The 13,230-nt window shown below is 37.2% G+C and overlaps 1 protein-coding gene across 12 annotated transcripts in view; it reads right to left on the reverse strand.

The window, feature by feature from the left end:
* YAP1 (Yes1 associated transcriptional regulator) overlaps nt 1–13,230 on the reverse strand; it is a 120,839-nt gene that overhangs the window by 54,410 nt on the left and 53,199 nt on the right. For all 12 annotated transcript variants that reach the window (XM_009007186.5, XM_003734140.6, XM_009007185.5 and 9 more), the window contains exon 3: nt 11,130–11,245. In XM_009007186.5, coding sequence (XP_009005434.3) covers nt 11,130–11,245 — 116 coding nt within the window. The remainder of the gene's footprint in view (nt 1–11,129; nt 11,246–13,230) is intronic.

Genomic DNA, 13,230 nt, shown 5'->3' on the forward strand with positions numbered 1-13,230 from the left:
TAGGATTTACTATTAATACTTGATTGACAACTTATCTACTATAGCAAATGCCAACTCCCTGTGATATTTTAAAAACAAATAATCCATGTCGTAATACTGAAAGTGACTCACCATCAACTTCCTGCTCTTGCCTAAGGACGTTCTTGCATTAGTAATGACTAACTAAAAACATTTGCCATGTCTATTCAAACAGGAAAGTCTTGATTAACTATACCACGAGTTAGAGGACCAACCTCCCCTTGTCATCTGCCCCACAATTTGGGAATAAAGAAGTCACCCAGGACACTGAAGTTTACTACACACACCCTGATGAGTAGTGCAACGTACAGGATTATCAAGTAGTTTCCTTAGAAAGTAGCAAGAGTAGCTAGAAAAGTAGATTCAGTGACCTTTTAAAGGAACTGAATTCTAAAATTCTGCCTGATTATTGTTTTGAAATTCTGATTTCATGTATTTATGACGACTCACAATCTGTTCTTACTATATACAGGGTACTGCTCCTAAGTTCTTTGCAAGCAAATATCAACTCACTTAAAAAAACCTATGTAGGAGATACTATTATTATACCCACTTTACAGATGAGGAATCTAAGGCAAAGAAAAGTTAATCTGTCCAGGATCATTCAGCCCAACCTAGTAAGTGGCAGAGTAAGATTCAAACCTTGACAGTCAAGTTCTCCAGAAATCATGCTCTTGAGTACCATGCCACAAGTATGACAAACGGTAATCACATACTGCTTTGTTTTGTTTAAATCCTCTTTTCCTGGAACTTTCATGAAGTCCCACTGCTTGTCATATACATGTAAATGACTCCTATATCTTTAATGCCTCTCACAGGGTCAATATTAGTCCCTCTCCTCCAACTGGACATTTGACACCTCACAAGATGTGTTCTCACATTTTGTGTAGGGTTTACTTTTTAAAACATCATTTCCATTTGTCCCTCAAATAAAACTTTCACATATACTTTCTTCTTTTTCTTTTTTGTGAGATGGAATCTCACTCTGCCACCAGGCTGGAGTACAGTGGTGTGATCTCAGCTCACTGCAACCTCCACCTCCTGGGTACAAGTGATTCTCCTGCCTGAGCCTCCTGAGTAGCTGGGACTACAGGTGAGCACCACCTTGCCCAGCTAATTTTTGTATTTTTAGTAGAGACAGGATTTCACCATGTTGGCCAGGATGGTCTCGATCTCTTGAACCTGAAACTTTCACATAAACTTCCACATTTCCATGACGAAGTTTTAGCAATAGCTTCCAAACTGGCCTTATTCAACTCCAACATTAAACTTTGTATGTACCACAGCCACACGATCATCTTACCTCACCTCCTCTATGGAAGAAGTTCTCTGACTCAGGGCTTAGCTCCCTAAAGGAAAAATTCCCAAATTTTTAGTAGGTTATCCTCTGTAGGCAGGCATTACAAAGCACTGTTTCCATACTGAAAGCATCCAATATGTCTGGCTCTATCTATTCCTCCACAATAATTTCACATCCTTTCTCATTCAATTGTTTTTCAGTTCCTCAAACATCTCTCCCAGCTTCAGGACCTTTACAAATGCAGTTGCTCCCTGCAGAAACTTTACCTTCTTTGCTTTGCTAACTCCCTCTCATCCCTTCCCATTCTGAATGTCACTTCTTTTGCTTCTTTCGTTACTACAGAGCTTCTTCTATTCATCAGTTGCTTTTTCTCTGGTAAGATGATTCTATCACTTTAGTAATTCATTCAGTTCTCCCAGCCACATGGCTTGTTCACTCCTATGGAAATTTCCAGTACCTAGCAGTGCCATGAGCTTTCTGCCTCCATACATTCTCAGCATGTCTACCCCCAAGCCTGTGTCCTCCTAGCCTCAATTATTTTCAACCCACTGACATTCTACTCTATTTTTTTTAATTGGAGACAGTCTTACTCTGTTACCTAGGCTAGAGTGCAATGGCGTGATCTCAGGTTACTCCAACCTCCACCTCCTGGGTTCAAGAGATTCTCCAGTCTCAGCCTCCTGAGTAGATGGGATTACAGGCATTTACCACCACCTCCGGCTAACTTTTGTATTTTTAGTAGAGACAAAGTTTCACCATGTTGGCCAGGCTGGTCTCAAACTCCTGCCCTCGTGATCTGCCCACTTCAGCCTCCCAAAGTGCTGGGATTACAGGCATGAGTCACCGTGCCCAGCCCAATTCTACTCTATTCTTACACTGTATCTTTGTGAAGCTTTTCTCCAATCTGTCCCACTAGTAAGACTCTTCCCCACTTAGAAACTGAAATTGCACCTGTTCTGATTTCTTGAATACTTGTTATATATTATCTTGTGTTCATCACTCTTTTACACTGAGTTAAACTGTAAGCTATGAGGAATTACGAGGAGAAATAATCACTCTGTCCTATAATATAGGGAAAAAGTTCTTCATTTTTTATGAGTGGGAATGTACAATTTTGCAAGGTTGCTCAGGACAAAGATACCAACATTTATTAAAAACTACTGCCTTGTTAGTAGTTTGTGATACTTTGGTCTGCAATTTGTGTAGACTTTCGGCTTTCAAAATAAACAGGAACTAAAATGTATTCACCTCTGACTCTTCCGTAGTTTTCTTTACAAAGGCATCTTCCATTAACATAAATATCTGAAATTCATATGTTTGATCATATATAGTATCCTCAATAATCCCTAATCAAGTTCTGCCCACACTACTAAGACTTTTAGACAGACGCAATGAAAAAGTTATATACAAATTTGCTGCATAATGACATTCAGTCAGCGATAGACCACATACAGGTTGGTGATCCCAGAAACTTACTAATAGAACTGAAAAATTCCTGTCACCTAGAGACAACGTCGCTATCATAAGGTAATGTCATAGTGCAATGCATTACCTTTTCTATGTTTAGATATATTTAGATACACATATCCTTACTACTGTGTTACAATTGCCTACAGTCTTCAGTAGGGTAACATGCTGTCTAGGCTTTATAGCCTAGGAGCAATAAGCTGTAACATAAAGTCTAGGTATATAATAGACTATACCATCTAGGTTTCTGTAAGTATACTCTATGATGTTCATACAATGATGAAATTACCCAGCAACCCATTTCTCAGAACATATCCTAGTCATTAAGCAACACATGACGGTATTATTATCACTGACTTATTTTGTGGCTTCGATAACCCAAATGTGGGAGAATAAACACATTTACTGCCGGGAGCAGTGGCACGTGCCTGTATAGTCCCAGCTACTCGGGAGGCTGAAGTGGGAGGATCACTTGAGCCCAGGAGTTCCGGGCTGTAGTGTGCTATGCCAGTTGGGTGCTCACACTAAGTTCGGTATCAATATGGTGACCTCCCGGGAAGTGGGGGACCACCAGGTTGCCTAAGGAGGGGTGAACCGGCCCAGGTCAGAAACGGAGTAGGTCAAAACTCCCATGATGATCAATAGTGGGATCACGCCTGTGAATAGCCACTGCACTCCAGCCTGGGCAACACAGCAAGACCCCTTCTATAAAAATAAAATAAAATAAAATAATTTAAAAAAATAAAAATAGTGGTGGCTCACACCTGTAATCCCACCACTTTGGGAGGCCGAGGCGGGTGGATCACAAGGGTCAAGAAATTGAGACCATCCTCTTTAATATGGTGAAACCCTGTCTCTACTAAAAATACAAAAATTAGCCAGGCATGGTGGTGAGCACCTGTAATCCCAGCTACTCGGGAGGCTGAGGCAGAGAACTGCTTAAACCCAGGAAGCAGAGGTTGCAGTGAGCCAAGCTCATACCACTGCACTCCAGCCTAGGTGACAGAGAGAGACTCTGTCTCAAAACAAAAAAAAAGGAAGAAAAGAAAAGAAAAAGAAAGGAAAAAAGAAAAAGAAAATCACTTTCCTATTAGGTTATAGCTGTAAGAAAAGATCAAGCATAAGCTCAGCGATACCACTAATATGCAACTCTTCAGACTCTCTTCAGTGCAACTTAAGTCTTTTCGATTTTAACTCAATGAAAAGACTTAGAGCTTTACTAAGTTTATTTATAAAAGATTCGCTTTCTGTAAAGTTTTACTGAAGGAATAACAAATAGCGCACTTAGACTTCAGACTGCTCAAATAAATACCTTGCATTACAATTTTAACCTAAAGTAAGTTTTACCGCTTCCTTACCTTACTAACATCAAAGGAAAACCTTATTTTGGAAAACTGTGTCCACTGCTGCAAAAGATTTATTCTATTTCGCTTATGCTGCCTATATATGGTAGTCTATGAATATCATTTTTAAAGAATTAGCATCTTAATCTTTCACACAAATACTCCTCCTATGAGTCATAAAATTACTGTAGCAATAGAGTAACCAGAAGGATTTAGAAATCAGTGGGAAAGACAAAAATAATATTCCAACACTTATCAAGAGAATAACACAGGCATTTGTGCTGGTTCTTAAATGGAAATAATTTAATCTCTTTCTCATTCTCTCTACTCCAAAGCTCAGCAAAGTTTCTAAAAATCTACAAATAATCACTGAAGAAAAGTTGAACACAAACACTTCTATTTTTATGCCCCAATATGTAATAAGTCATTTTATTAAGAGAGCTAGTAGAAATAATACTCATGGACCTAAAATTTTTTTCTTTGCATTTTTTTTTATGAGACAGAGTCTGGCTGTCTCCCAGGCTGAAGTGCAGTGGTATAATCTCAGCTCACTGCAACCTCTGCCTCCAGGGTTCAAATGATTCTCCTGCCTCAGCCACCTGAGGAGCTGGGATTACAGGCACCCACCAGCATACTCAGCTAATTTTTGTATTTTTAATAGAAATGGGGTTTCACCGTGTTGGCCAGGCTGGTCTCAAACTCCTGACCTCAGGTGATCTGCCCACCTCAGCCTCCCAAAGTGCTGGGATTACAGGTATGGGCCACACCATCTGGACTACCTTAAAATCTTAATAACATTCAAAATGCAAATAAATTTTCCTATCTCAAATGATTACTTCAAAGGCTTCTAGTAAATTTTAAAAAATATTTGATATCTGTGCTCTAAGATCAGGTCAAGAGCATCCAACAATCTTGAGTTTCTATATGTTTCCCCTTTTTTAGAAGACAATCTCTAAAGTAAAGCAAAGAAGACAGGACAGAATTACCTTATACGGAATAATCAGGCATGTAACTAAGAATACAAACACCCCCAATATATTTGAGATTTAGATAGTTATTGTGGATATCATGATTCTCAAATTGAAATAATCCTTTAAAAATATGTGGCACTATTAGAAAAAATACTGATCTGCAGCTACTAAAAACAAAGTAACTATATACCCACCTCTCAGCATAATGAATGTGGGTTTCTTTGCAGAAAGAATGAAGAAATTCATACTTTAAAAATCATGACAGGAATTAAAGAACATCAAGAATGATTCCCAGTTGAGAGAAAGTGAAAGACTCACACTATCAGAGTCAAATCAAAGCCATTAGTTGCCCTGACACAAGTGGCATATCATTATGCAGTGAAGTCAAGAGCCATGATTAAAAAGCGCCATGTGTCAGCCATCAGAAGAACTCCTATACTAGAATAGATACAATAATGACAAGCTAATGCCATTTGCAATTTGAATATTATCATTAAATTACTTTATTTCAAAAAGAAAAATTTTTCATCTTCATATTCCATATTGGCATCTTTCATTAAAATGAAATGGACTGACCATAGGGTTAACAAAAATGGTGGTTGTTTCTGTATTACCAACCATTTTTTAGGAATTTCATCATCAAGTAAATCAAGCCACAAGCTATATAAAACCACCAAGCTTCTTAAGTAATGGTTATTATTGATTCTGAATTATTATGCTTTTCCTTGTAGAATTTTTTCATTATGTAGGGCCATTTCTCTTAATTTACCGAATTTCTAGATGGGAAATAGGAAACAGCAATTTTGTCTAAAAAAAAAAAAAAAGTGTTTTTATTAAAACAGTTTTTTAAAAAGATATCTGGAATACAAACCTGAGAGTAACTAGTCCAATACACTGTCTCTGTCTCTTCATTGGTCTGACTTTGGGCTTTATTTGTTATAGTTCATTGTTACTAAGTTTCCCATTAGTATAGTCTTTTCCCATATATTGTGACTTCAGACTGACAATTTCCATCTTATAATAATCAAGAACTTTTAGAAGAATCAGGAACCAACTACTTGGATAAGAGCCAACGACCCCAACTTGATGATAAAAAGCTTACAGAGATAAACATAATTTCAAAGACAGTAACAGATTTTTAACAAAGTAACAGTGGCTACCTGGTATTATAAACTGATTAAATTGTAAAATATTATATCACATTTATTTACCTATTATATATGCAAGACACTACACCAAGCACCATGTACTATTAATAATAATTTTTAACTATGTGATATCAATTCTGTCATTTAATGCTCACAACAGCTCTATGAGTTACTATCTCATTTTTCCTAGTGATGAATACAGGTAGATATGTAACTTGTCCAAGATTTCATGGACGATAAATGATGGCTGGGATTCAAACCAGATCCATGGGATTTCAAGAGCCCTTGGTCTTAACCCTTACTGTAAATCGTCTCTGTTTCAAAGGTGAAAAGTAGAACTTTAAAGTTTATGAACTACAACACATAAAGTAGGAATTATCAACACCTTAACCCTGTCGGTTCTGCAACCTCTTACACATCTTTACCCTCTCTGTGCTTTATAAAGTTAAAACCTAAATTAATGTGTAATTTACCCATCATTTTTATATTTCACATCTATTTTCTAGCCCTCTCATTTTTCTTGGTAACAATCTCTCATTTGATCTTTGGTGCTGAGAGATATTACACAGGCAGGAGAATACAACAGGCAAACGTTACAGCAGCTCTATACTACTCACTTTGCTTGCTTCTGAACACTTGTCCCCACTCAAAGGAAGGTGCTTAGCACACTCTTCTAACATGTATCACCTTTTCATGATCAAGAGGGCATTTTCTCCACCGACCTCCTGAGGTTATTTCCTAGGAACTCCTCATAGTTTTTCTTAAAAGAGAAATCTGAAAGTGCTAGATTGGTAGAGTTGAGAATTGTCAAATAAATCCCAATAATTTCTAACTTTAAAGTATACAAATAATGAATTCCCTAAAATGTACCTGTAAAAAGACATTTGGGCTTTGAGGTGTTATCAAATGTACATTTCTCAAAAGCAGATAAATTAGATTCTGCCTAATATAAATCAAAATATAATTTTTAATGATCCTAAGTAGCTATTTGGCATACAGTTATCTCTGGATTATCATAGAATATACTTTGACTTTACTGTCACTTGAAGATTCAGCGATTGTGTCGATCAGTGTTAACAAGTTATTATGAAAAAATTTAATATATATCATTAAAAAATGAGCTAAAGAAGTATCATTTTTCACTCCCCAGGGCTTTGTTTTCTAATGTTGAACACAAAAATCATGAAATGTTTACCTAACTCTCAATATGTAGGGAAAAACTATGGATCCTAAGCCAGTATCAAATGACTATTATATATGTGTGTGTGTATAAAGTAACGAATTTAGGCCGGGCGCGGTGGCTCAAGCCTGTAATCCCAGCACTTTGGGAGGCCGAGGCGGGTGGATCATGAGGTCAAGAGATTGAGACCATCCTGGTCAACATGGTGAAACCCTGTCTCTACTAAAAATACAAAAAATTAGCTGGGCACAGTGGCACGAGTCTGTGATCCCAGCTACTCAGGAGGCTGAGGCAGAATTGCCTGAACCCAGGAGGCGGAGGTTGCTGTGAGCCAAGATCGCGCCATTGCACTCCAGCCTGGGTAGCAAGAGCGAAACTCCATCTCAAAAAAAAGTAACGAATTTAATATTACAACTATTTTTTTTGAGACAGGTTTTCACTCTCTTGTCCAGGCCGGAATGCAGTAGTGGGAACATGGCTCACTGCAGCCTTGACCTCTTGGGCTCAAGCAATCCTCCCAATCTGTCACCCACAATGCTGGCACCACAGGCGTGTGGCCATTATGCCTGGCTAATATTTATTTTTATTTTTAATAGAGACAGGGTCTCCTTATGTTGCCCAGGCTGGTCTTGAACTCCTAGGTTCAAGCAATCCTCCCACCTTGGCCTCTCAAAGTGCTGGGATTATAGGTAGGAGCCACCACACCCAGCCTTATACATTGTAACTTTTAAAGGACAATCATCTCAAGTAATTTAGTAGACTACACTTTACATATACATATATTTATGTATTAAATATTTTAATATAGAATAAAGTAAAATAAAGCCATTATCTTACTAAATTATTCAATTTCCTCTTATTTTTCTATTTTATTCTTCCTCACCTTTCAAATTCTTTCACAAAGTTTGCTGTCATTTACCTGTCACTTAAATGACACAGTTAAAGAATATAAATTAATCTTCCAAGGATGTATTGAGTCTTGCCTCTAGAACCTTTTCCAGGTGCACCTTTGTTTTGGGTGATTCTTGGTTATTGATATTTGGAAATCTGCCCAATCACAAACCACTGGTCTCTAGTCTATAAATGAAATTCACCATTTCAACCTCATATTTTGAAAAAGGACTTATAAAAGCATAATTAAACTCATCATTTTTGCTAAAGCAAATTAGAAAACGAAATAGGGTTTCATAAAATCTTAAGAATTGGAAATAATCTTAAAAGATCTTTCAGCCTAGTCAACCACAAACATTATGCAGAAAACAGGTTTGGGGAGTCTACAGAAAATGGCAGTATTTTAAGGAAAGCAGTTTGATGAGAAACAAGAAGTCAGAGCAGAACATGAAGCTGGACTCAATTATGAATGATGAGAATTCTTTTTCAAAAAAAGCAAAGCGAGAAAGTTCTTGTTAAATTAATAAGTGGTAAAAACATAAACCAAGTTGCATTTAGCATGATTAACCCAGTAGAGTGCTTCAGAAGCACCGTGTAGCTTCGGGTTAGACATTCAGAAGGCATCCCCTTCAGGGTAAAAATTGTCTGTAGATAGCCTGGTTCACAGAAGCCATTTTCTGCTTTGTTACATTAAATGCCCTCACAATTTACTTAAATGCTCTCACAATTCTCCTTGTTCACTGTCTCTAAGATTTAAAAAACTCCTTAAGAGATCATTTTTTCAAGCAGAGAAGAACATGCTTTTGCTTCACTTATTAACATGACATTATGGCTATAATTTTATGTGAACATGAAGTATATCAAGATTACAGTGACTCATTCCAAAGCATATCAAATCCATGGGCTTCCACTGAAATGGAAGAAAAGACAACAAACAAGTGCATGTAATTTAAAGAAAAAAGAGGCATTCGCTGTAAAGATACTATCAATATCCTCAGCACTTGACCAGCAAGCCTCCATGTGACCAAATTCAGAATATTCTGATTCTGGAAATTCATATATTATTTAATATAACACTTCACTCTAATTCTGAAAGTTTTGGTGACTCCTGAATTAGTGTTGTTGCTGATGTTTTAAAAAGCCTTTTGGGTTTTGGACCTGTCAGCTAGTCTCTTCCTTTCCTCCTTATACGGTCTGATTGTCCCATAATGGAATGTTCTCTTTAAATATTCTCTTCTCTTCAAGGAACATTATTTTATTTGAAACAAGGCCTCCTTAAGCAAACATCATCTCTATACCTACCACCTTCTGGAGAAGCAGTTCCCCAATATTGTCTACTATTAATAGTATTTAAAAATAGCGCCTCCAGGATGTTCGTTAGTGGCTCCCAGTTGCTTCTGCTTTTTCTGAGGCTTTGCTCTGTCAGTTATCCTATCTATGGTTAAACGTACAGTGAAGAACATGGGATCTTAAATGAGACAGTGCAGAATGGACCTTCACAGAATGCCTGGGATATAAACAAGAATTATTATTATACAATTATTATTGTCAAATACCTTCTAGCAACATGTAAACATGCTCAAGCCTCTTCAGGGGTGGCTTTTCCCATTTCAGTTCCTCCTTTCAACTCTCTCCTCCCAACCCTCTCCTTTATTCCTTCTCCCCTCACTCCTAACGCTCCAGTCGTGCTTTTTGCCACTCCACTGTAACTGTGTCAAAGTCACCTCTTTATAGCTCTATCATTTAGACATTTAAACATGTTATTTATATATAGACATGTATATGCACGCCTACTAATTTTTATGTAGTATATTAAAACATTTCATACTTTACAAACAAGACACACATAAATTTTTTTTTTTAAGACAGGGTCCCACTCTGTCACCCAGGCTGGAGTATGGTGATGCAATCACAGGTCATTGTAATCTCGATTTCCCAGAAGAAGGGCACCTTTTCCTAATATGTACCAAGGTACATAATGGACTAACTGTGGCCTTGGACCCACCTAACAAAGGAGAAAGAGGCTAGACAGTATCTGATAGGGAAGACGAAGGAGCCAAGCTTTCACTTACTGCCTACTCTGTAATCACGAGAAGCTTCATATGAATTGCATTATTTTCTTTCACAGCCTCCCTTCTATCATAAGAGGCACTGTTACTCTCCATTACGTAGATGAGAAAAACTGCAGACTCAAGTAAATTGCCAAATAAGGGGCAGAAAATAAGATTTATATTGAGGATATCTTCTGTAAAAAAAAAGGTGAAGATGTGTTTAATAATCCATGCTCGCCCTGGGAATAAGAAATACTCGTTTGGGTTTAGAAAAGTTACTGCCTTTCAAATATTTTCAGAGTAGAATGAATAACCATGTTATGAGATGGGTTAAGAACACCATATCAAAAAAAATTTTTTAATAAAAAAGTAAGAACACCATAACTTGGCTTTCCATCCAAACCACAAAGGGAAGAAGGAAACTTCAACTAAATTACCTGAGACATAAGAAAGCAGCCGAATAAACACAAATATGTCAAAATTAACAGAACTAAAAATTTGAGATACTTGCTTCAGAACCAAATCTTAAAGAACTGTTGGCTTTCAGTTATTGGCCCTCTTACGCATTAACTGCTAATACAAGGCAATAAAATAACTTACATTATTTTAAAATAGAGTATGTCTTCTGTATGAAACTGGAGAGACAGTCAACATCACCCATGCCCCAGTTTCTGTGAAAGAGTAATGACTATTTTCCACAGCAACTTTTACCAATGCATAAGCATTACTCCATGTGCTGTAATTACAGTGTCTCACTCACCTGAGGCTGAATTCATCATATTCTGCTGCACAGGTGGACTGGTGGGGGCTGTAACGTTCATCTGGGACAGCATGGCCTTCCTGGGGTCCTGCCATGTTGTTGTCTGATCGATGTGACTAAGACAAAACAAAACACTGCATTAGGAAACAAATACCAAGTTCCAGAAACAATTCTTATCTTGTGGGCTCATAATCAAAGGGTATCAAGTGAGCTCTGTAAAAGGAAGAAGTCACAGCATCTCATCACTGGTCCCACCATCCTCCCTTTGCAACAGACATTTTTCACCCTTAAATCACTCAACTTTCACCCTTTAGATCTTACAAGTGCAACATCTGAAAAGGTTATGCCTGAAATTTTAAGTGAAAGGAAATCATCTTTAAGGAGTAAGTTAATTATTACTCACTTCTAACGTAAAGATACGATGTAGTTTGTAAACTAAGAGAGAAACTATAAGACTAAAACCCAAGATTAAAAAAAAAAATCACACACTTTTTTTCTCCTAGGTGAGAATGCCAAATAATGTAATTTTTAGCCCTTTTTAAAGTAAAACACCACAAAACCCAAAAAATCGTCTTCTTATATACTGCAAAGCCAAAGCAGAATTTAAAACTTCATCTGTAAGTTTTCATTTTCTCCTGCGACTGCTGAATAACATGTTCTTATACAAAGCCCTCTGATATTTGCTGAACATTTTCTACATAACTGTTAAATTACTAATACACATATACATATAGATTTCTTAATATGTAAAGTTGGGAATGAAAACAGCTAAAAATTCTGTGAAATATAAGACTGCAAGACATCTAGCACATTAAAGCTTTCAATAAGTACTAACTTTTCTTGTAGCAATGTTTCATTGTCTCAGTGAAGAAAAACTTGATATATTATACAAATATAACTACCTTAAAAAGTATGCTGCACTAATAGCCAGAAGTAATCAAAACTTTATATATAAACCTCTCTTTAGTATAATTTATTACAGCAAAAATTTGAAAGCCACTTAACATTTAATGATAGGGAATTGGTTAAATAAACATGGTTACATAAGATAGACTGCAAGCAGCTATTGAAAATGTTATAGAAGACTATATGATACGAAAAATATTAACACAGTTTTAAAAACTAGGTTATAAAACATTATGTACTCGTAAAGTGTGTGTGTGTGTGTGTGTAGTGAAAGTATATAGAAAGAATATCAAAATGTTTATTTCTGGATGGCTAAACATTTTTTTTGGTAGCTGTTTTAAGTTTCAAATCTGAGTTTTCTCTTCTTTAATAATCCTATTGATAACCAAAGAAATGATACTTCGTACCATTAACTATCCTGAAAAGGATATAGACGGCTATCTCACCAATAATTCGATATTATCACTAATACACTAAGAAAGAATCACAGGCTCTAGCTAGAATGAGAGTTAAATATGGGAAATTCTTTTTTTTTTTTTTTTTTTTTTTGGAGACGGTCTCACTCCGTCACCCACACGGGAGTGCAGGGGTATGACCTTGGCTCAATGCAATCTCCAACTCCAGAGTTCAAGCAATTCTCATGCCTCAGCCTTCCAAGTAGCTGGGATTACAGGTGTGTGCCACCACACCCAGCTAATTTTTTTGTATTTTTAGTAGAGATGGGGTTTTTGCCATGTTAGCCAGGCTGGTCTTGAACTCCTGACCTCAAGTGATCCACCCACCTCTTGCTCCCAAACTGCTGGGATTACAGGTGTGAGCCACTGTGCCTGGCCTGGGAGAAAAAAAGATCTACGTCTCTTTAAGGAATAAAGATGCTATTACCTAATTTTCCAACTATAAATACATGTACCTGGCTAGGCAGGGTGGCTTACGCCTGTAATCCCAGCACTTTGGTAGTCCAATGTGGGTGCATTACGAGGTCAGAAGTTCAAAACCAGCCTGGCTAACATGGTGAAACCTTATCTCCACTAAAAATACAAAAATTAGCTGGGCATGGATGCCTGTAATCCCAGCTTCTCAGGAGGCTGAGACAGGAGAATGGCTTGAACACAGGAGGCAGAGGTTGCAGTGAGTCAAGATTGAGCCACTGTGCACCAGCCTGGGTGACAGAGTGAGACTGTGTCTCGGAAAAGAA

The sequence above is a fragment of the Callithrix jacchus genome, chromosome 10 (genome assembly GCF_049354715.1).
Source record: "Callithrix jacchus isolate 240 chromosome 10, calJac240_pri, whole genome shotgun sequence".
Taxonomy (NCBI): Eukaryota; Metazoa; Chordata; class Mammalia; order Primates; family Cebidae; genus Callithrix; species Callithrix jacchus.